At 40.4% G+C, this 25,891-nt stretch overlaps 1 protein-coding gene across 3 annotated transcripts in view; it reads right to left on the minus strand.

The window, feature by feature from the left end:
- LRP5 (LDL receptor related protein 5) overlaps positions 1-25,891 on the minus strand; it is a 134,194-nt gene that overhangs the window by 56,935 nt on the left and 51,368 nt on the right. For all 3 annotated transcript variants that reach the window (XM_062620214.1, XM_062620211.1, XM_062620215.1), the window contains exons 6-7: positions 18,235-18,631; positions 17,625-17,796 (exon numbers count right to left, since the gene is read on the minus strand). In XM_062620214.1, coding sequence (XP_062476198.1) covers positions 17,625-17,796; positions 18,235-18,631 — 569 coding nt within the window. The remainder of the gene's footprint in view (positions 1-17,624; positions 17,797-18,234; positions 18,632-25,891) is intronic.

Genomic DNA, 25,891 nt, shown 5'->3' on the forward strand with positions numbered 1-25,891 from the left:
AGCTGGCTCACTAATGGGTTAGCTGCTCAAGAAATCAAAGACAGGCAAAGATCTGGATGTTATCAGAATAAACTTCTTGAGCCTCATCTGCTGACATAAACTTGTCAGATGTTAACACAGTATACAGATGTATAAGACCTCTTCACGCTACCTATGCCTCTCCTTCAAATGCTTGTTTCAGCATGGAGAAACTGAATGACAAAACATGTCAAGTTTAACTGGGAGAAAACCAAAATTATCTCACCTGTTCCAGCATTCATCCATAGCATAAGGTATTCCACTCCACTTTGGAGAGTGGACTGATCTGACATGTTTAAGAACTTAGTCCGTTTCTCCAGGTTGGACAGGGCTTGGAGCAACTTGGTATAGTGGAAGTTGTCCCAGCTGGGGGTTGGAACTTGATGGGTTTTAAGGTCACTACCAACCCAAGCCACTCTGTGATTCCATGAATGATCTGTAGCAGCAGATTATCTTTCATCTCAGCCTATCTTCCCCCTCTCACAACTCATTGTCAAGCTTTTCTCATTTGAGAGCCATTTGATACATGCTTTCAACTGCTTTCACAACAACTAAGCAAGCTGGGATATTCACCAATAAAAGCATTTAAATTTGCATTGACAAAACTGTCCTGTGCCAGTTGCCCTATTACAATCACAGGTTCAAACTTTCAAAAGCTAGGAAATACATAATGGAAGCAAAAACTGATGCAACCTTTAATTTGTTCTTAAACAACGGTAAGTAACAGCTAGCACTGACTTCCATACCTTGTAGCATCATCAACAGGTTACTGATAACTATGAAAATGAAGGAAAAAAGGCCAGCTACCTTGTAGGTCCTCCCATCTCAGAGGTAGAAGACAACAAAAACATGAGAAACTCTTGACTACACAAGGGTAACTCTTGACTACACAAGGGTGGCATCAAGTGCCCTCATTAAGTGGAACAAATGGGATTCCTCCTCCCTGTGAACTGTTTCCATTTCTATAGCAGGTACAACCAACTGACAAAGCAGAACTGTCATGAGGGTGTTACTTATACCAAAAGAAGATCCTGCTAATGCATAAGTACCATACAAAGTCTCCAGATCAACATTTCACAATGCCATGAATGCAAAGTGTCAAAGACAAGGAGGAGATGATGTTCTTCTCGCTGCCTCTATGGCCATGCTAGAAGCATGTTGATAAAACAAGAACAAAGACAAGTGCTTGTACCAAGAACCATTTTGACATTTGGTCTGCTACTGAATCCTCAAAGGCTGATTCACAAGATGAGGACATTAAAATCCTAAGAAAAAACATGGGGAGGAAAGAGCAGAGGCTGAAGGAGAAGCAGTGGCACTTCACAGAGATGCCTTGAATCTCCCCATTTCCTGGCTTCAGTCAGTTTGCATTTACATAGCACTTCACAAACCTTAAATTAGTAAGGCAACAACAACCTGGAAACACTAATCTTCCTCCACTGCAGCGGTACATGATGCTGAAACACCCAATCCAAGGTCTTGCAGCAAGTCAGTACAAGTACTACCTATTTACTTTTGTCCCCTGGGGATCTGCTTTATGCTGAAAGAGTTCCCCAGTTCAACTCTGCCAAAAATGCCCACCCAGAGGGCAGAAGAACATGTCACACTGAGGGAAGGAGTGCTGGTGCTCTCTGGATGACATCAGGGTGACACTGAGGAAATGACCTTCCCAGCTCTAGCACAGGCTGAGGGGCATGACATCTTCCACACTTCCTACCCCTCCCAACTCTTAGACCTGGCCCGAGTCCCAAATCTAACTGCCTCCAGGCAGTTCACACAACTGAAACGCATCTCAATTTAATAATCAGTAACAGGAAAGGCAATAATGCTCCCTACAAATTTCCCTACAAATTTCTAGAAGTGGGTGCTGCAAAGTTTAAACCTTCCTGAAAAGCCTCACAGGCTCTTGAAAAGTCATTGCAAAATACAGTATCCCTCTAGGTGAGTAAAGGCCCCAGGCTGGGCCTTATTCAACCTCTCCTGGGCTCCATCTCCACCAGGATGCAACCAGCCCTTAAGAAAAATCAATAAGCAAATAGGAATAACTTAAACCTGGGAGTTCTGTAATTACTGCTCTAGAAGAATCTTCAGAATATTCTGGTTTTGACCTCTGTCACCTCCCAGATTCCCTGTGGAACCCGTCATTAATTGTTCATTGTTCTGGTGCCCAACATTTCCAAATCATAGAAGCAAAGAATCACAGTCATTTCGGTTTGAAGGGACCTTACAGACCATTCAGTTCCAACCCCCTGCCACGGACAGGGACACCTCCCACTAGACCAGGTTGCTCCAATCCCTGTCCAACCTGGCCTTGAACACTGCCAGGGATGGGGCAGCCACAGCTTCTCTGGGCAACCTGTGCCAGGGCCTCACCACCCTCACAGGGAAGAACTTCTGCCTAAGATCTTCTTTAAATCTCCCCTATGTCAGTTTAAAGCTGTTCTCCCACTAAAGTAGTATTTACACCTTAGACCGAGCCGTGCTATTTTAGAGTAGTTCAGCAGGACAAAGTACATCTCTTACATTACTTTGGACTAAGGAAAATGGTATCTCTGGAGCACAGCATATTCTCAAATATTCTGGAATAACTTCCAATCTAAGCATAAATTTACAGGCACAAGATTTCCCAGCTGCAGCGACTTTTACACAAGTTGTCACAGTTGTGACAAGATGGGTGTTGAAAATTTGCTGAAGTTGACATTATTTTGGTGGGAGGTGTGCAAACAAACCCAAGCAATTCTCTTTTTAATGCTCATGACAAATATTTCACTTACACTTTAATGAAGACATGCATGTCTGTGCTTTCAGTCCAGGTTCTCCTTCATGTTGCTACATGCAGGTAGCACTGACTCTACAATCAGCTGCTGATTGCAGCTTCTAAGTATTCTTATTAATTTGATTTAATAATGCATTGCCTGTTAATATTCTGTTCTGACAATTGACTTGTGCAGTTGTATTTTCGGTTACGAATCTGCATCGGTAAATCTAGTGTTCAGAAACAGTTACACAATGAGCAAAGTGAACATGTGGACTTACCTATGCTAAAATATGATGACACAATTTCATAGATTCATAGAATGGTTTGGGTTGGAAAGGACCTTAAAATCATCCAGTTGCAACCCCCCTGCCATGGGCAGGGACATCTCACCCTAGGCCATGTCAGCCAAGGCTCTGTCCAACCGGGTCTTGAACACTGCCAGGGATGGAGCATTCACAGCTTCCTTGGGCAACCCATTCCAGTGCCTCACCACCTTCACAGTAAAGAACTTCCTTATATGCAACCTGAACTTCCCCTGTTTAAGTTTGAACCCCTTACCTCTTGTCCTATCACTACAGTCCCTAATGAAGAGTCCCTCGCCAGCATCCTTATAGGCCCCCTTCAGATACTGGAAGGCTGCTATGAGGTCTCCACGCAGCCTTCTCTTCTCCAGGCTGAACAGCCCCAACTTTCTTAGCCTATCTTCATGCAGGAGATGCTTCAGCCAAGAGCAGAGAGGAACCTGAGATGATAAACTAGAATACTGACTCTCAACACTCTTTTAGCAGTTTTGTAAAACCTCCTTATTGCTATCTAAGTAAGTGGAGAGAGACCTCAAACCAAACAGTTCTTTCACCGTAGACAATGGTGAAACTGATGCACTGAATTTATTAATTCTTCCTGATTATATGATAAATTGAAGATCCATTCTGAGATGTTTTCAAGAGACAAGGGGTTTGAGGGAGGACTCTCCTCATGTAGATCTATGCTAACTGCCTGGGGCTAAATCAGAAGCACTAACTAAAATTAAATAGAGTAACTGAATAAATAGAATAACTAAACAGAAGACTAACTGCCTGGGGCTAAAACAGGAATGGAAGATGACAACAGGGTAGCTGGGTTTTCAACCTTGCTGCTTTAACCAGCCTGATGAAGAGAAACTCCAGGGGAAGGAAACAAAAACCAGTTCTGCTCTCCTAGAGACAGATCTCACCTGCCCTCTCTCCAAGGACACAGCTTTCATGACCAGTGGTTTCCAAAGCAGAGGGGCTCCCCTGTGCTTTACCCGCTAAGTGAGGGGAATGGAGTATTCAGGCATTCAAAGTTAAGTCTAAAATATTAATAGCACATATGGCAGAGAGGAGGCAAGTTTTACGCTAGAAGCAACTACTGAGGTTCTAATTATATCCTTTGTGGAAAGTTTCTTCCTGCCTTAAATTTGCCAAAAATGTTTGATATTTTAACACAGACTAAAACCAGGCCCATAGCTAGAAGAAAGGTGCATTCTGTGCTTGTCAGCCATTATACAAATCATAATGTTTTACTTTTCAACAGGATATATACATGTATAATTATTAAATATACACATTACATATACATAGACACTAAAGATCTTACTTATAAGTTAAAAAAGCACATGATCCAAAATTTCATATAGTCATGAACTAGTGGGCAACATAAATAAAAATAAGCCAAAGCAATATCTGATTTAAGAAAAACTGCAAGTGGGTTTGTTGTTGGTGTGAAGTCTTTTTAAGCCAGAAAGTAACTAAGTCAAATGAAGCACTAAAAGGCAACTCAGATGAGTAACTGGCAATATGTAATCTGAGCAATTGCCTCTCCTTGTAAACTATGAGTTCTGCTCAATGAGATTTAGAAAGGTAAAACATCCCATGAAGGAAAGGCACTCTAAGAGGCATGAAAAAATTACTGTAAGAATATGAGCTAAAATGGGAAATTTTATAACTGTCAGTGGATGATAGGTGACATTCACAAAGCGGCTTGAAATGTTGGACAAAAGTCACTGGAGACAAGGCAAGATGAAAAAGCCCAGTGTGTTCATACAATGGCTCACAAGAGGCTCCTGTGGGAAAGGGAAAAGGCAACAGAAATACCTACGCAAACTGCAAACACCAAAGGACAGCAGGGCCCCATCATAGGTGAAGTCAGTCACACAATAAAGGTGACAAGGAAAACATATGGCACCCCAGACAGAGACCAGCACACAGACAAAATGTAAAATGACAAGGATAATCAAGATGTCCCAATAGTCAGGATCAATAGAAGGAAACATTTCTCTGCAAAGTTTTTTATTCATGTGTCCATCCAGCTATGAAAAATCCTACTAAGAGTGACCCTGGCCATCAGCTTTAAGCTAGGAAAATTAAAATTCAGAAAACTACACAGATATTAGATATTACAGAATATCTTCTCTCCTTAACCTGCTTAATCCCTTGCCTGCTTAACCTCATAAAACTGTTTTCCTGGGCTTGCTGAAGAGCACATTTCTTTTTCTGCTCCCCCCCCCCCCCTTTTATTAGAAAAATGAACAGCAACCTCATATTACTCCCTTTATTTCCTGACCGTTCACTGTTGCTCTCATTTCTGCATTAGCACTAATGCAAAAAGCTGTGCAAACCATGCACAAAACTAAGCTTTAAAAACTTAGGCTGGGTATTTGTCAACCTTTTAATTCCTCCGTTAAACAAATAAACAAAAACCCGACAACCCACACAACTAGGAATCCATCAGTAATGGAAAGAGTAATGCAAGGAATCTGTAGACCCATTCTTTAAAAACTATGAACAGCGAAAAGAAGACTATGAAGAAGGCTGCCCTTGCTAGCTTCTTGAAAGCAGAAAAAAAAAAAAAAGTGAAACAAAAGGTCTGAGGAGAAAATTAAAAGCAGCCTTCAAAATAACCCGACACAAAACACCACTGTGTTAGGAAGGAAAAAGAGGGGGGACAAAGAGGGGGAAAAGTTAAAAAAAAAGGGAAATAAAAGGAAAAAAGGGAAAGGAAAAAAAAAAAGAAAAAGAGAAAAAAGCCAATCCAACAGCTCAAGTGCTAGGCTCTTTAACACTGCCGACTCACAAACCCGTCAAACTTTCCCCCCCATCTACTAGGCTTCTTTCTTTAATACTACAGTCCTTCTGAAAAGGGGAAGCAGAAGAAAAATGATTGGACTAAATTTGCATAACTGTGCAACATGGGAGATTTATGAGCATTTTTTAACAGCCAAATCAGCCAAACAAATTGTCTGCAGGACTGCAACAGTAAGCTACTTGGGTTCTTACCATCGGCAACATCACAAGTGAGCTGGGAGAATCAAATCCTTTATTATAAAAATCAATCACAATTCCCATTCTGCTCTTCAATCCCTAAAAAAGAAACCCACCCCAAAACCCTAGTGCTGCAAATCTAGCCTTCTCACTGAAGAATGAATACTAGATAAAAAGAGAGCCGCCAGCTGGCCCAGAGCCAAAAAGAAAGCTTTCAGGGACAAAAATTGCTGAGAACAATGTTTGTTCTGCGCTCAAATTTTTATACATGCAACTCTGTACAGACAAGACAGGCACATCTAGCGACATGGATAAGAATATACATTTATGATGGAGGATACCGCCTTTTAAAAGGAGAAATAAATTACAGATTAATGCCTTTTTATGCAAGCTGCAAGGAGAAAAAATTCCTGGAGCAATTCAATTCAGCGCAAGGAACAAGGTTTCTTTCAAAAAGTCACCCTTTAACTGGGAAGGGCGCTTCTTTGCAGGGAGTCTGAACTGAGAAATACGCAGCTCCTTGCTTTCTATTTATAGTCATTCAGGCAGTGAATACTCTCATTCCAAATGCCACAAGGCATGCTCACAGCCTTTTATTCGAGAGACCTGATTTGTGTTTCATATGAAAAAGTCCAGCCCAATGGAAAAGGAAAAAAAAAAAAAAAAAAAAAGAGGGGGAGGGAAAGAGAAAAATGGCAATGCAACACGCAACAGAAACATTTTTTTCCCCCGGCATCTCCTTTATGAAGCTGGTGGTGGAGAGTGTAGAAAAGAGGGGTTTTTTAGAAACTTCCCTATGGGAAGGAAGAAAAGTATGAGGTTTGGAAATACATGCATTTTTACTCATTAACACTGAATAGCAGTTGCCCTGCAATTTAAGCAAGTCTGGGGGAAGGAGGAAAAGGAGCGAGGGGTGACAGCATTTCAATTACTTGGCTTTGAAGGACCCTTCTGAATGAGAAAGAGACAGAAAACACTTGTCAAATGCAAGTTCAAGTGAAAGCCACTTCTGCCAATGAAGTGTGCAGATGGCTGTGGGGGTTCCACTGAACCCTAACTGGGCCTCTATTATGTCTTCATTGCTCACAAAAAGGCAAGGGTCACCTTCAGTTTAGAATAAGTTAGCATCCTTTCCCACAGAATGACTCTGGTCAGTCAAGCCAAGCAAAGGAAGTCTTCCTTTGAGTGACTGCTATCCCATCAGTGCACTGAAGAATTTTTAGAAAGGCTAAATAGACACAAAAACCTTTGGTCTCATCGACACTACTGACATTTATCAGAAAAAATTCCCACCGTTGCAGGCAATCTTGGGAGAACTAGGGTAGGCCGGTGGTGGCTGTCTTAGATTTCTTTCTCATTAGGGATGGATGATACAAGTCTAAAAATGGTACTGACAGCTTTCAAAATTTCACTAGTAAGACATGGCATGAAAAGGAAGTTCTACACATCTATTTTTTAGCATGTGTTCTTCCAAAAGTTGGGAATCCCAACAAGCCAGTCCATTACACCAGGTCTCCTGTTTCTAACTGCATCCAGGTCTGCATGTTTCACAGCTGAAAGCTGCAGAAATTCTTCCTGATAGCATGGGTGGTACCACCACCTGCCATCCCAGCATCGCTCAAGGCAATCTAGCTCATGCTTTCCAGCACTATCTCCTGTACTGCTGGGAAATACCATTACCAATGCAGACCCTTCAAAAAAACAACAAAGCTGAAACAGAAGAAAGCTAGAATTTGTGTTTGTGGCACAAAATCCCATATTCTTATGAAAATATTTTCCCATATGAAAAGATCGTACCCAAGGTCACTAGACACCAAAAAGTGTGTGGTGTCCTTCCCAGTGGGTTCAAAGGATTACATATGAGAAGGAGAGCTCCAGATGCTGAAAGGTCAAGTATCTCTAGTACTTTACTTCCAAAACAGCAGCAGGAAAATAAGAGCAGGGGAAGGACTTTTTCCCAGTGAAAAGTTAGATCCCAAACTAAGAAAACTACAATGACAAACCAAACTACCTAATAAGGTACACTGTGCATTATTGACACAACTATCCACAAAGTTGTCAGAGTCAACACTGCTGTAAGACAATACTCACAGGATCACAATTCCTGGGCAGCACAAGTCACCATCTCTCTAGGTCAGAGGTAAGCTGTATGGCGAAGCTCAGTATTATTCTTGGAAGAGAACAGGAGAAAGCAGGAAAACGAAAGAAAAAGGGGAGTAGCCTGCAAAGAAAATTCATCATACTACTGGCAAACAATACAGCAAGTAACTTTGAGATTATGAAGTTTAAAACTCTCTTGACTACCCTGCCTGCTAGTTTGACAAAGGAATTCAAAGTTACTTCCATTTCCACAGAAGCCACCTTTTTCTCAGCAACTGGAAAGAGGCAGACCTACTCTGCACCAGAAAAGACATGAGGTTCTCATAAAGGGGGGCCCACTTCCACACTTCATAGGTAGAGAAGCCTTCACAGCATTAAATACAAAATCCCTCTTTTAAATCCAGGAAGTTGATCCCAGCAAGGGAAGTAAAGCAGAATTCCCTCCCCAGCAAGCAGAAAAATGGTGATTTGATATAAAATAGCCTAAAATAATTCTTCAGGGAGAAAGGAGAGCCTCAAACATGTAAAATTCAAATTATTTTTCAACTTTGTAGTTTAATACATCCTCAGGATTTCCTCTTGATAAATATAGCAAAAGCTGCACATAGAGAAGTAATTCCTGAGCGCTCCACAAAGACCAAATTTAGAGGCTGTCAGTTGCTTGTTTTTTAAGTCATCCCTTTAAAAAAAGTAGTACAAAACAACATAGTCCCTGGAAAATCAACAAGATTTAGAAGCTTTATGACTATCCAGCCACCAAATCATAAATGGTTGTAGATGAAAATAAGTTCATACTGGTACAGCTTCCACCGTGGAAAGACTCAAAGGAGTATTTAAACAAGCAGCTGCCAGTATTTGTGGATTTTTCACTCTGAAGCTAATGGATACATTATCAAGCTGGGCATATAAAAGTTTGGGAGAATCCCTGATCAAGAGTATCCTATGGAGGGTCATTCAATCAAATCATTATTTGAGAGTTTTCTGCTAGTGTGTTAAGTGGCATGACTAACACAGGCCGCATCATCTCCTGTATCGCCTGCTTGGGACAAGAAGCCCATGCTGTGACTGCTTCCACACAATGGCGTTTTGCTGCAAGGCTGGTCTTGCTCTGCTTCTTCACAGATGAATATTTCTGGTTATTTATGATGCTGAAGGCAATGTCAGTGAATATGAACCTTGCACTTGGAACACAGAGTATTAAACTTTTTGATGTTTTTGAGTTCCTGGATATTGGGAAAAGGGGGAGGAGGGGAGGTTTATCCAGTATCTCTGCACAAACTTTAAGAAAAAATTCCCTTTACTACTGAAAAGATTTGCCTTTATTGTGGAAAATCCATTTATGCTCAACAGTACCCCAGATAGCAGTCTTCACTTCAGATGTTCAGCTGCCTTTTCCATATGCATGGCCTAGATGATGGAGAAAAGAACCAGAGCCAAGACTGCTGAAGAATGGAAAATAACATGTATCTCCAAGAGCACTACTGAACACAGGATAGAAGTGGCCAAAGTTTGCACGTGTCCCTTACACCGAACACTTTCCTGTTCAACACTGTCACAACTTCCTCTTGCTCAGGGCTCAGATAGAAGTTCACCTGCTAGCTAACTCAAAACATTGAAAATGGACAGGAGGGACTTCAACTTGATACGTTTATCTTCTTCCATTTGGCCAAGGAGCCTCTGCTCTGTGAACACTTCCTTACTACATAGTTCAGAGCAGAAAAGTGTGACACGTTCTGATCAGCTAAAGCAACTCATTTTCTCCAGCAGCTCACACACTTGGTAACAGTCCTCTTAAAAGTTAACAAAGCTCATGTGGTGCAAGGTAAAAAACAACATATTGAAATTCCTGATTAAGTGGTAAGCATAATCCAGACAATTTGATCTTGTAACTAGAAGACGGAGGCTCTATGAAGACTAGAAGGCTCTATGCTCCTGAACAGTTTACAGACACTGTGTGTTAGCAGCTGGTTATACTTCTGTGTTCCAGAAAGAGGTAGTCTCACACTGGGAAATGCTGAACCAGAGTTCAGGGTTTAGAAACACGTACCACAGCCAGAAGAGTTTAAGTCTGAAATCGCTCAGTGGTCTGGCCTGCTGAACATTACACATCATGTCATCTCAGCAGTCTGTTCCCCACTACACACTACAGACTGGTGTGTACAAGGCTGGACCAACTGCAATAGAATTATAGAATCACAGAATGGTTGAGGCTGGAGGGGACCATCAGAGGTCATCTAGTTCAACATGGTCACCTAGAGCACATTACTCAGGATTGGGTCCAGGCAGCTCTTGAATATCTTCAGGGAAGAGACAACCTCTCCGGGCAACCTACTTCAATGATAAGTCACCCTCACAGTAAAGAAGTTCTCCCTTGCTGAAGTCCAGGTAGGCAACATCCATGTGTACCATGCTCTGCCCTTACCTACTCAGTCAGTTGTCCCATCATAGAAGGAAATCAGGCTGATTTCCCTTTGGGTGAATCTATGCTGACTACTCCTAATCACTTCTTGCTTTCTACATGCTTAGAGATGGCCTCCAATAGGAGTCATTCCATCATTACTATGGTAGCAAACTAGTTAAGAAAGATCATCCCAACATGCCTGAGCAGAAAACTCTGAATTCTTTCAGCAGAGGAAGCTGACATCCCTGCCAGTCTGAACTGAGGTGCATATTCTTGACTCCAAATCCGGTGATGTGTCTTGATGGTGCAAGCAAAACACAGCCAAGAGGCAGATGAGACAGTAGGGATTCCTGAAGGGGAGAGAATAAAAGACCCTATTCCCCTAGCTGCCAGATTTCCTTCTTCTTCCTAATGGTGCACACCCCCTTTTCACCTAAAAGGCTCTGTCAGGCTTTAGAAAATTTTGTAGAATTAGTGAGAACCTGTTTTATTCTTTATGCTCTCCACAGACGTTTGTAATAGTCATCATTAAAGCAGTGAAGCCAAAGATAGATACAGCAATCTTCCCTCCCAGAAAGCCTGTGCTCCATCCCAGCAATGTCCCTCTGGGGAAAGCAATCATAACAAATCTGTCATCAGTCTTAACAAAGTCCAAGAAATGCCAAAACCCTGCAACAACATTTTAAGAAAATCTTTCCTCCAAATGACTCCTCCTGCCCATTACACAATGACTATCTGGCTGCTGGTAAAAATTTGTTCCCAAGCCTACTAGTCCAGCTTATTGCTCCTCAGCTTGGAACTAGATGATCTTTAAGGTCTCTTCCAACTCAAACCATTCTTTGAGTCTATGATAGGTAATGATATGCCAGGTCTTTGGACACTGCTATGGATATAGCTCTCATGTTCATGCTTGCTGAGCAACTCCCTTCAAGCAAAACAAAAAACCCCATACACCTACTATAACATTTGTGCTTGCTGGTTCAAGCAAAACACATAGCAATCCAGAAGCCTAACAGCTATTTAAAACTAATAAAAACATAGTGGTATATAATGCTCACAAACCACATACACAACCTCCAACAAAATAACATACCAAATGTCCACAAACATGTACACATGTCACTCCCGCAATAACACAGTTTAATCACAGGCAAGAAAACAGTACATTGCAAAAAGAAAAACTAATGGCTGTGTTCAAAGGAGCAATCCTGGTTGCAGAATATGCTGCTGAACAGAGCTATATGAACAGCAAGGATGCATACGTGGTTTGCTAGCCCAATTCTGATATGTGTTATCCATAGAATTACAGAATCATTTAGATTGGAAAAGATACCATTGAGTCCAACCATTAAAAAAGCACTACCAAATCCACCAATAAACCGCATCCCTAAGCGCAACGTCTACATGTCTTTTAAATACCTCCAGGGATGGTGAATTTACCACTGCCCCAGACAGCCTGTTCCAAGCCTTGACAACCCTTTTGGTGAAGAAATTGTTCCTACTATCCAATCTAAACCTCCCCTGACACACCTTGAGGCCATTTCCTCTTGTTCTGTCACTTACTACTTGAGAGAAAAGACCAACCCCTACCGTACTACAATCCCCGTTAGGTAGTTGTTGAGAGCCATAAGGTTGCCCCTCAGCCTCCTTTTCTCTAGAACAACCCCAGTTCAACATTAACATATATTTATGTCATTATAACATGATACATACCACTTTAGACATGTAGCACTTGCATCTAGAAAGGATATAATTTGCAGATGTATTAGAAGCAAAAAGTATAGGATATAGTGTATAAATGCTTCATGTAGGGATGGTAGTATAAGCTTCAGTTAATAACTTACTTCTAACAATTACATTAGCTGATATTTCTCTGCCACAATTCCAAATTGAACCAAATGTCACCAAGAAGTTTCAAAAGAATCACTGAAATTAAAGCTCCCTTACTATCATCAGTTTAAGTGATTTTACTACTGCAGGTGTCTACTACTGATATCTGTTCTTTAGATCAAGGAGAGTCTGTATTTCTTATATATACATCCATTTCACTTTTCTGTTCTTATGTATTAATATAAATATTCAGTGTGGGGATTATTTGCATTAATATAAATATAAACTAGGTCTTCTGAAATACACTTGTATTTATAGAAAATGATGCTTTGATTTTTTTGTATCTAATCAGCATGTAGCGATAATTTTAAATTAGTTATTCTCTCTATGAGATTCGCCTGTTTCGATAAATCAGTGCAGAGTACCTCCCAAGTAGTTTAACACACTACACTGTCTTTTTAATCCTTTGGTGAAAAATGTCAATCCACTGAAACACGCACACAAAAATGTATTAGTTATGAGAAAATGTCTCATGTATAAATTAAATACTACATTTTTTAGGTCAATTGACTGGAAAACAAAGTGTAATATGTAAAGTATACTCAGGCTTGTTCAGAAAAAGCAGCCTTAAATTACTTTAGTTAATTTTTCTTCCCACTACAACTGACTTCTGCAAAGCCTATTTAAGTAGCACATTGTTCCAAATATCCTTTTACATTATTTTTGCAGAATGCAATCAATGACAAACTAATTCTAAAGGCTGTTGCCTTAAATTACAAGGACATCCCACATAACTACATCTTGGAATTTTTTTTCAGTGACATCAAGGGTTGTAATCTGGTGCTGACTTATACTTTAAATACCCTACAAACTTGTAAAGAATTATTGTACATAATTGCAGGTCTTCTGTCCCTCAAATGAAGGACATTTGTCAATAAAGGGGAAAGGGGGGAGGACATGGGGAAGCTATCAGAAAGGATAGTCTGTGTAACATTGATTCCAAGAAAACTGCACAAAGTAAAATGCATACATAATAACAGGCACCTGAGAATTCAGTAATTGCTCATTATGTAATTACACCTTAGGCATTTTAAGCAAATGCTGAAGAAATAATACATGGAAAACCTGGCTAACCACAAAATTGTTTTTAAGGAGAATTAGGGAACTCTACACGTGGGTGCCATTGGGTCTTTGCTTCTCTCTCTGCTGGAACCCTGTAATCCTTATTAATCCTCTGTTTGTTCCTGGAAAGTACCTTTTCTCTGTCAGTAAAATCCAGAGTTTCAATTGGATTAATCCATGCCCCTTAGCTGTGGCTGAAGCTGTATGGGCAGACTACATGATTTTGACAGACAAGACTCAAAATTTTTCATGTGTTTCTCCTTGCTGTACGTTTTGCCAAACAAATTAAAATAATAATAAAAAACAAACCTGGGAACAATGTTACCACAGGGTGCCAAATTTGCAGTGAAAGCCCCATAGGCTCCTATCATGCAAAATTTTGACAAGCCTTGCCAAATGGTTTCTTCAGGATGCAAACTGCTTGCAAAGTGACTGGGCCCTTTGTGTTGCAGCTGAATGCTGCGGATGGAAAGGTTAGGAAAGGCGTTTTTGCCAGGGAAGCAAAACTGCTGTCTTTACCCTATGAAGTTTCACCCTCACAAATAAAACATAGTCTCCTGGTACAGGATAGTGCTTGGCACCCTCAACAGCTCTGCAGTGTTCCTTTGTGAAAGGAGCACACCCAAAAGTAATGTCAAAATGTGTTACTGAAACGAAACAAACCTATCCCCAAAACAAACAAAAAAACCCTAAACCAGAGGCATTTACAGTACATTTCAAACCCGAGGTCCAGCAAAAACAGGACACGTCTCCAGCTCATCAAATTTCCAAGCTGTACAACAGACACTGTTTGAGAACTTCATATATGAACAAGCCTTCCCTGAGAGAGTAAGACTACCTGTAGATCTAAAATACTAGAAATCACAGCGGAGATATACAAACAAACATGCACAAGCTATGCTCACTCTTGTTTTTTATATATGGAAAGCAGCTGAAGTAATGCTTTGTGATGAAGGTAATTCTCAGCTACAAGAAGTTTGTCAGAAAGCTACAGTAAAAGGCTACATAGTTCACTGTTCACATTATCAGCCATCAGTCTCAATACAAATTCTTCCCCGACAGGCTTCAAGTATGACCATGCTCTGCACAACAGCAGAGATAATGGTTTCAGCTTATTCTATTTTGCAATTTCTACACAGTGAGCTGGGACATCCTGAGGCAAGTGAAAGTAGACGGATAGCAGAAAACAGTGGAAATGGGAATTTTCTCCTTTAGCTTACACCTTCTGCAGCAATTTGGTCTCTGGAAAATAGACTCATAAAAATCACAGACTGGTTTGGGTTGGAAGGGACCTAAAAGCTCATTCAGTTCCAACCCCCTGCCACAGGCAGGGACACCTTCCACTGGACCAGGTTGCTCCAAGCCCTGTCCAACCTGGCCTTGAACACTGCCAGGGATGGGGCAGCCACAGCTTCTCTGGGCAACCTGTGCCAGGGCTTCACCAACCTCACAGTAAAATTTTCACAGTAAAAATTTCTAGTTGCTTCAGGAAATCTGGGACTGGAGTTTTTAGATGAGAAAACTGTCAAGTGACACCACTGCAAAAGTCCAAGAGAAACTAATTACTCTGAAAATAAGTCGATGCAAGTAGATAATGCACCTTAACTACACCAATGCAGAGCAATATACTAGCCCATCCACTGTCCCTCTCTACAGCTTTTTGGCCTCCCATCTTCAGCATGTATAAGGCAACATGCAGGAATCCACATGTTGCTTCTTTGCCTTGTGCAGGAGAGTGCAGCTGTGAAGTACCACATTCTGAACCATGTGGGGTTCAGAAGGTGGCACTTCAAGCATTTGGTTGAAGTCTTCCTCCTTCAGGACTGCTCAATATAAATCTGAGTATCACTTTAGATGACTAAAGAGCCCTCCCCTTGCAGTGTAGCAACAGAATAAACCACCAGAGACTTGATCAACATTTTTTTTTCCTAATGAGTTACAAAATAGCGTTACAGCTTACTATCTACTACATCACTTACGCTAATTTTACAAAGGCGTTAACACAGATTAAGTATATCCAGTAATATGCTTCAAGTCAGTTTTAGATGCTTACCAGGAAAAAAGAAAAATCCTAATTTAAAGCTAGATCCACTAGAGTATAAAAAGCAAATAAATGTGTATCTTCAATTTGCAGTCAGCTGGTTTTGGTTTCCAATGAACTGTGGATGCAACAGGCATACATACACTTAGAGAACAAATCAGAGACACCAGCTGCGCTGGCAAGCCACTGTAATGGCATGCTCTTGGCAACAGAACAGATGCGTGAGAGAATGAGTTTATGCTGAACAACTTCAACAGTGAGTAAAAGCCTTCATACACCATGCAGTAAGGTTTCATGTGTACTGGGCAGCAGAGTAGGTTACTGGGACAATCTAGGGTATCAACAAAACCTCTCAAACACAGAAATCTTGCAGGAAAGCACTGTCAGGTTACAAATATAGCAAGATGGGCAATAAAAGTGAAATACAATCCATCAGATCAATTTGCCTCTATTTTAAATATTTTCTTAGTGCACTTTTTTTCATCTTGCAGCTTCCCTATAACTTACTATAACAACTTCAGATTGAGGTTCAAAACCCAGTTTTTCTTTCTTAGAAATATAAGCACAAGTGGCCAGGAACCAGATGCACTTTTAAAACAACTATTTTAATTAGAAACTAATCATTGAGAGTGGTGGGGAACACAGCAAGGTCCTAAGTAACTGTTTGAGACTTCTTCAAAACATCTGGCTGTATTCATATTCTCTATCCATAGCCTCATCTGTCTCAAATTAAATGGACACACTCATGCAAGTAAGCCCACTACTATATACAGGTCTTCAACAACACCATGAATACATCCACAACAAACGTATAAAATGGCTGTTCCACAGTAGTCTTAGATTACACAAAACGCATGTGCCCTCCTACATCACAATATTATCAAGCTCTACCAATATGCTGAATTTCCTCAGTTGAATATGGTTGTTAATAATTCACTGTAACCTCATAATCTAATGAACACAAATTTACAAGCCCCAAAACCCCTTGCCCTAAAAACCTCCATTTTAACCCTTTCAGTTATTTATCACCTTCTGCTCTACATGAAACTACTTTGGGACTCAGTTTTCTGCAGCAATATCTAAGACTCGTTTCACTTCTGTGGCAGCACAATTACTCTTTTAGATTGAGATTCAAGCATGGATAGTAATGCAAAAACGACCAGGAAAATGGCATCTCCTTTAGGAGAAAGTCTCTTGAAACATCCTGGGCTTCCGTGGTGCAAGTGTCAATATCCATGACTAGACCAGTACAGGTTGGTACAGGCTTTGACTGTATTTTACATTTAAAGCAGTGAATTTCCAGAGACACTTCACTAACTCCTGGGAGCACGTCATAACAAATGAGCAGATAATTTGTCCTAATTTGTCTAGTGTCTGAGCAATAGGTAGACAGAGCAAATTTTTTTCATTTTTAAGAAAATTCTTCCCAAAGAAAGGGGGGCATAAGGGCATCACACTGTTCTATCAGACATTCTTTCAACAATTCAGAAATAATACTACCATAAGTGTTTATAAACATTGTGAAGAGGATTTCCTCTCCTCAAATTCAGAGGTACAATGTCTACATTGTTTTCAGAGCAGATGGCACATTAAAAATTACTTCTTGTCCATTTATCTGGACACCATACAATCATTATGTCCTGAAATGTGGCTCTCTAGAGCTCACACACCCACCTTCTCCTGTACGTGAACGCTGTATCAAGTCTTTCACATGCAGCAATTTTAGATACTAGTTCCAAGCACCACAGACAAGTCAAAACATCTTTTGAAGAGGTTGTACCTGAATGTCCCAATTTGTTGCAAAAGCCTCAGGTAAAACCCGAGATTTCAAGCAATTAAAATACACTTGTAGCAATGTAGACATAACAAACAATATTTCTAGCAAAAGTTATCTGAACCACATGAATGTGTTTCCTTTCTTCTCAAATATGTCTTGTTATGCTAAATACCATGTTAATATTAATGAAACAACACACTCCTCAAAGAATTCATAAATGTATCCAAGACATAAGGCAACACATGAGAACGGCCTTGTTTTCTAAGAATGCACCCAAGTATGGCTCTATTACTTACCTCAATTTTATCTGTTTTTGCATCTCCCCAGTAAAGCTTGTCTTTTTCCAGATCCAGTGCCAAGCCATTAGGCCAACCCAGGGATGTGTTCACCAGAACTCGCCTTTCTGAGCCATCCAAATAAGCACATTCTATCTTTGGACTTTCACCCCAGTCCGTCCAATACATGTAGCTGTAAAAATAGAAGAGGGAAAACAGCCTATGCATGTAATATGCAAGTCAAACAAGTGTCAAGATCTGTCCTGCTTTTGAAAAAACTTACTAACTTTTGCCAACTGCAGGAAACAAGTTGACTTGAACTACAATCACTGATGACAATCTAAAGTTTGAACATTAAATAGATTAAACTATTGAAAATGTTTTTAAAAGTGGACCAATTCTTTCATAGTTATGATAACATTGAAGACACAGAGAAAGGAAAATATAACCAACCACACAATGTATAGGTTCACTGAAGAACACTATTATTTAGAAATCACTTTTTATATACACAGTATTAAAGGGATAAAGCAAGGGAAATCTAGTTATTTCCAGAACATCTGACAAATTATACACACGTCATCCCCCAAAATGCACCAATCACAGGGCTACCAATAAACACAAAACTTACCCCATTACAGGATTGAGCACTATTGCTCGAGGTTCATCTAGGTTTTCTGAGATAAGGATCTTTCTTGATGTTCCATTCAACCGGGTCACTTCAATGCGGTCTGTTCCAGTATCAGTCCAGTACAGGTTCCTCGCCACCCAATCCACAGCAATACCATCCGGATGATTGATTTCTGTGGTTACCAGAGTCTGTGCTCCAGATCCATCAAGGTAGGCCCGACGAATTGCCCGGACATCATCATCAGTCCAGTAGATGTAGCCCTCCACAGGATCATAGTCTATCGCAATTGCGTGTCTGATATTGTCTATCTGCAGAATGATGTCAGTGAAATCTGGCATGTCCAGGGAAATCCGCCTCAAGTCAGTCCTTCTAGCAAGCAGCAAGACTTCTTCAGCACCTGGGGAGAAAACCATTCTGGGTATCATTTCCTTTCTTACTGTGGTGAATGCTTCAACACACCACAGCAGGCTGCGAACAGCCACTGTCACTATAAGAAGAGATTTCCTTGAAACAAGGACATGAAACTTTCATCAAAATGTAGACTTGTTTGAGTTGAGTTATTCCTAATCAGTTCTTCTCAACCAGCTACTTGTGCTCGCACTCTTATTTCATAAATACAGCATCTTTTCCCAAGCCTCCTAAACTAATATGGAACACAGCAATCTCTAACTAGAATCATAAAAAAACCAATAAATTTGGTAGGTGTAGTACCAAATATTTCATCATGTTATATAGCATTCCTCAGCCCAGCCAAACTTCCCACTAGCTGTATCAGTGCATTAGATGTACTTTTCGCACATGAGCCCCACAGAATAAATGACATAGGCTAACCGAACACTTGAGTATTTTGTAAACAAATTACATTAATGATTTACTCCACACATCCCAGCAAGAAAGCAAGTTACAACCACAGCAAGTATTTCTCATCTGGCCAAAGTTAATGCAAAGCTAATTCTAAGGCAGTAGGATTGCTGTTCTTTTCTCACCTCTATTCCTCCCCACTGCAAAGTTTCACTGCTAGTGGAAAGGGTGCCAAACAACAACAAGCATATTTGAAAGACAAATGACATCTTCAGTGTCATCTTTCTTGCAACTTCTTTTATCGGTACAAAACAGGACACTCAGTAAAACATTTAGTTGCATAATGCATTTTTTTCAGATTCACCCCTGCATGCTTCAGCACAGAAAGAGCAGTATGAGTATGTGTCTTTCCTAGCCTGTGATTAAATTGATGCTGTGCAGATTGAAAACTGACAAGGAGTTTTTACCATTTAGCCACACTCCAAAACAAGAAACCAGAATAAAAGTCACTCGTAGCATTTCATCCAGATCAGCAAACACCAGCAGGAGGTGGTAACTCCTACAGCTCAAATAGAATAAAAATGGCCAATGTGGGACATACCTTTTGAGCCCACCAATAATAACAGAAATTCAAATCCTCACAAGAATTTTCTTCTAGGAATAATTCACATCTAGACATGCATATGGAGGTCTGGAGACTTAGAATTCGAACCTATTGCACATCAAAACCAAATTCACATTCCTTTTGGGAACTGTACTGTGCCATTCGCTTGCGTATTTGGAAATCAGAGCTTAGTTTCCAAATACTTATTTCGGAAGCTCTGAAAAGAAATAGTGCTTGGGCTGCAAGGAAAGGATCTAGGAAAGCAGCGTTATAATATCCCCCAAACAAGTTTGCTACACAGCCCCAAGGACACACTTTAATGTGCACTTTGAACTACCTCAAGTCACAGCAGCTCCTGAACGAAGGGGTGCTGCACTTCACCTTGCCATGGGCTACTTGTTCTCACTTCTGTATCACGTCTTCTCACATGCAAGCACAGCATGGTTGGGTGTTGCAAACCACATTAAAGAGCTGATCCAAACAAAAATGAACTCAACAGAAATAAAGCCATCAGCCAAAGTTAACAACCAGACCAGTTTGCTGCAGAGCTCACAAACACTTGTTGCGGACTCAGGGAAGGACAACATCATTCATCAAGAATGCTTCTCCCAGTCAGTGTTAGCTGACGAGGTTTGATAACTACAGCATCATCTGCACTAACAAACTTTGAGGAAAGGCTTGGGAAGAAGGAAAGAAACATTAACTCAGAGCTCAAAAACCATGTGGAGAAAAGGGAGGAGGGAGAGCCCATTCTTGACAGCAAAGCAAAGGAGATGTCTATCACCAAACTTATGCAGATTTTCTGACTTCAGATGTTGCAAAATAAAAAACAAAAAAACAGTTTTCAGGAAGAGTGTTTCATGTGCTTGAAACTTCTGCTTGCTTCTCGGGACACAGCAAAACTGTTGTCCAAGCTGAGAAGGTGACAGTCCCAGGCGACCAGACAACTTAGACAGCTGCATTCCTCCATTGACCCCTTAGGTAAGCACAGCAACAGTTCTTAATCTTTTCAAGATTCTTTTCTGTTAAGGGAACACTACATCAGCAATCCTTAGAAGGCACTGCAAAAAGCATTCATTTTCAAAATTTATAAATCTACTGGATTTTAGCACCTTTACTAAATAAAAATAACGGGATACCTAAACCAGTATTTGATATTTTACATTATCAAAGAATTACAGAACCTGGCCTTGAACACTGCCAGGGATGGGGCAGCCACAGCTTCTCTGGGCAACCTGTGCCAGTGCTTCAACACCTTCACAGGGAAGAACTTCTGCCTGATCTCATCTCAGTCTCCCCTCTGTCAGGTTAAAGCCATTCCCCCTTGTCCTGTCCCTACAGGCCCTTCTCAAAAGCCCCTCTCCACATTTCTTGTTGGCCCCTTTAGACACTGGAAGCTGCTCTAAGGTTTTCCCGGACCCTTCTCTTCTCCAGGCTGAACGAGCCCAGCTCTCTCAGCCTGTCTCCAGAGCAGAGCTGCTCCAGCTGTCTGAGCACCTTTGTGGCTTCCTCTGGACTCACTCCAACAGGTCCATGTCTTTATGTTGGAAATTTTATGCCTAAAAATGTTGTTTTACTTCCTGAAGAGTGAAAAAAAAAATATATATAATCAAGCAAGCAAATGTTTTCTTAAAATCAACCATGGGGTACAGAAATCTAATGTATAGCTTATACCTCCTCTTCTACCATGCTGCTTTGCTAGATATATATTCCAACAAATAATCTTTTAAAGATTAACTAGGTAGAATGGCAAACAGCATGAAGGAAAGGTGAGACTGTCAACTACCTCACTGGAACTACTGCAGAGTACATCAAATGTGAGAGAGTTCCCAGACAGCTATTTTAAAAAGCTACCTGGGAACAAAAGCAGTCCATAGTCTGTGATGGTTTTCTCATTCTCTTCATCAAGGATTACCCCAGGAACAGTGGTCTCAGGGCTACATTGATTATTTCTGGTTAGAAAACAGGTCAAAATCAGGACAACATGAAAAGCATCAACTTCAAGCAGAAAGGGAGGATCTTCAAAATAGTAAAAGGGTTGTATTCAAAACTGATCTATGCTATGTTAAATATGTGGTATTTCTATGGAGCCCGTTCAAATAGAAAGCCTTTCGGATCTCTTTTGTTTCATTAACTATTTGGGTGGACATTTTGTTAGAAGTATTTAAATGGTATCAAGTCCCATGGTACTAAGTATTACACACACATTCTTTTTTCTGACATTACCGTCTCCAAAGAATTTACAGTGCCACCAGACACTGTTTTGTCCAGAGAATGTTAGCTTGACCACAGCAGAAGTGAAAAGGAACATAGGCCTTATTAAATAAGGATTAATATTATCTCCATATTATCTCCAACAGTAGAGATTGTCCACGACCAAAGAGTCTTTTTACAGAGAAATTTCCAAAAGATCCTACTTCTTAATACATTTAAACACACAGAAAACATTTGATTTTCTAATGCAAATTAAAATTACACCTTGATAGCCAAAGCAAGGGGGACAGAAGGGGACGGAGGGGGGAATTACTGTTAGAGAAGCACCTTCAAATCAGGACACTGATCTGCAACTGCAGAGGTTAGAGAGCACACTACAACAGCATAGCAAGTATAGCAGAAGCAAAAATCATGTAGCAGAGTCTTATATCTTGCTTGTATATTTCTGAAATATTTCACTTGTGGGAGGCAAAATAAAACCTCCTGTTTTGTGCAAGTTAAGTAAAAATTCAGGCCTCAAAACTCAATGTGGAAAAGTGGATGCACCTGGTCATCCAAATGCCACACAAACTCTTCTGAGTTTTAAATTATAAATTAATTTTAAATTGTTTTAGCTCAACTGTCTTAAAAAGTGAGCAACACTGCAGCTGTTCAGCCACCCACAGCACTGTGAGTTTCATATCCACCTTAACTTCTGAATTTCCACTATATTAATGTGTCTGCAATCACAGCCCTAATAATTAAGTACGAGTAGTGTGAAGCAGAGGAGAATTAAATACATGCCTAGGAACTGATAACACAGCAATTACAAATATTACATGTATTTCTAAAGACAACCAACATTACAAGCAACATTGCATGGGAACTGACAGATAAGAATCAAATGTATACGTTTTGCCTCTTCACACAACTGATTGCAGTTTCTGACATTTTCAGCTGCTCTGGCTATTCCTGTAGGCAAATACTACTGTATAAATATTCCTAAACTCAGGTCTGTCCCGTGAATATGCACAGCTGAAAAACAAACTGGGAGAAGACATCTTTTCTCTGCTGACATAGCAGACCAGAAAAAAAACCTTCAGGTGATAACCAGGACAGTAGCTAAACTGGATGATTCTTGGGTAATTCTTCTAATTTCTAACATACCTTTAACTGAGACTTATGGGAAAAAGAAATAATAAGGGGAATGAGCTACTTGGCCAATTTAAAGTTCTGGCTGCTTGGCAATCTCTACTATAGAGATGCTTAAAACTAAGTCAAATTATTACACAACATTCCTGACAGATGTGCATCTACATCCTTGGACACTGAAAAACACATGAACAGAGAAAATGTTATCACAGCATATTTCACTATATTTCACCCCTCACGCCCTTGAAAGTTGGCAAAAGAGCATTATTGGGGGTAATTTTGGATAGGTGTAAAAATCCTGGCTTTTATTATAAAGCAGTTCAAGATCAGAGACTTGGTTATAATCGTATTTTGTTAATAAATTTCTGCTAGAGAAAGAAAAGAGTTGGCAGGAGGCTCTGAGCACATCCCTAAGAGATGAGAACTTGACACTGGTTCTCTCTAAAAACCTGGACAAACACGCTTGTCTGGCTCATTAGTTTTATCTGTATCATGGAGGTATTTTGATTATTAACGTTGGTAGGAATGTTTTCAAGGCTACAAAAGTGTTATGCCGTGACTTGCCTACTGTTATCCTAGATACCCTAGAACCTGCCTAATACATGGCAGCTAGCTATTTACCTAGTGCTAAAGTGCTACAGCATTTTATTTAATAAACTTCATCTTCAAAACCTCTCTCACCACACTCACTTTTGTAACCACATGATTAAGAGATTCCCAGCAGAACTGTTAACTGCTACAACATGGTCATATATAAACACCATACAATGAACAAAAGCCTTTTTTCCAGGGGAGAGGGGAGTGCAAGCTATTCCAACATCACAATTGCAGCAACCAAACACTGCCGCAGAAGTTTCTGTAAAGTCCCCTATGCAAGCCATAGATCACAAAATCAGAAAAAAATTAGGTCCCTCTAAAGTCTCCATTCAGACAGCATTTTAAAAGATTGAAATTAAAACTGTCTTATTTTTCCAACTGTTTCAAACTTTGAACTGCTTCTTTTTCTGTCACCTTTTTTTTATTCAACAAAACCTTTCTGCAGACCTTCCACAGAACTTTTCAGTTCTGATGAAAAGCTGATGAACTGTTCTGGTTAACACGCAGAACAATATCTGAACTTAAAATGCAAAGAGAACAGAAAACAAAGTAATACCATTCAAGGCAGTTATTCTCACTTCCTGAAGACTATATTCACTCTATGCAATCAAGAAATCCTACACAAGCAGGTTAAGAGACTCCTTTTTTTGCTCATATATGTGATGCTTTCCTCCCCTATCCAATAATCAGATATTTTTAATATCCATGCTAAGTATAGTGTTTGCTTTGATTTGGTTTGTGCTCTCATTATTAAAAATCCATGCTCCAGTGCTGGAAATGGCAACCGTACTCTATTTGTAAAATTAAGTACAATCGAAGCTGACAGCAGCGAAGCAGGCCATCCTACCAGCTTGACGAGAGCCTTTTCTATTCTTCCCTTGGCCCACTTCACATTTGACAAGTGACAAGACATCTATAATACAGTAACAAATGCTCCAATTTATTCACCCAACCTAAACGAATGTAGACTGCAGTGACTGCCTCTGCTAATCTATGCCAGAAAACTCCACGCTATTCCTTTCCCATTTGTCTGCCTGCTAATTAGACTTCAACAATGCTCCATTGTGAGACTCTTCCCCCAGTTTTATGTATGTGCACGTGCATGCATCTGCATGTATAGACTTAGGCTATATAGACTTAAGCTATTTACAGGCAACTTTGGAAATCTCTATATTTGGCGGGGGCTGGGGGGGGAGAGAATGATCAGATAAACTGTAAAAATGGGAAAGCTTTTAGCTCTTCCCTGAAGAAGAAAATAGTAAGCACTTTTTGAAAACAGCGTGTTAGAAGTACCCTGACTGCAGGCAACTCTTTTACAAGCTGTTTGAGCACAGCTATCTCGGCACTCTTGACAAAATAAAATGATTTACCAGAAAAGCAAGGGATTTTGTCAGTTGCTGTAATACAGTGGGTTACCGGCAAAGTCTCAACATATGGCACAAAGCGTGGCGTGGGGAGAAGGGTAAGATGCAGAATATGGGTGTGGGAGAAAAATTCATTATTCTGTATGGAGTCTATAAAAATAACTAACATTGCCATGCAGTTTAATAGGCTAGCCAATATTCAAAACAATGACAATATCTTGCATAAAGGCTTAGCAGTAACTGCTCTTCACCCCACAGGAAAATTGAAGTAACAACACTTGTTGTGAGATGTTTAAATCAACAACACTGAGTTAAACCCTACTCCTGCTACTCACCTTCCACAGAAAATAAAATATTTAAGGAGTTGAAACAAACTTTGGTAATGCCTAAAAATAATGGAAATTCTTTTTATATCATAGAAACACAGACTTGTTTGGGTTGGAAGGGACCTTAAAGCTCATCCAGTTCCAACCCCCTGGCACATGCAGGGACACTTTCCACTAGACCAGGTTGCTCCAAGCCCCATCCAACCTGGCCTTGCACACTGCCAGGGATGGGGCAGCCACAGCTTTTCTGGGCAACATGTGCCAGCGCCTCACCACCTACACAGGAAAGAATATATTCTCCCTGGGTACCTCAACAGAGTCAGTTGCAACATAAACAGCACTATGCATCCCAGTTCAGGTCTTTCTTTATTTTCCAGCCTGAGAGGAAGTGAACACTGCTTCATACAGTGTGATGTTGAAGGGCTGGGAAAAGCTGTCGAGATACTCTCCTACTTGACACTGCACACTGGGGAAAGCATGCAAGGCACATCAGGTTTACCACCTTAAAACTGAGAGTTGCGTGCAGTGGGAGTATGCAACCAACAAAACAGAAACAGGAAAAGTTTCTTTGAAAGAATGTTTTGAGTGTCCGCATTCAGACAGCCCTTGATTTAATTGAA

This window comes from Pezoporus occidentalis, unplaced genomic scaffold (genome assembly GCF_034315485.1).
Source record: "Pezoporus occidentalis ecotype Australia unplaced genomic scaffold, CSIRO_AGI_Poc_V1 ctg22, whole genome shotgun sequence".
In the NCBI taxonomy this organism is placed as follows: Eukaryota; Metazoa; Chordata; class Aves; order Psittaciformes; family Psittacidae; genus Pezoporus; species Pezoporus occidentalis.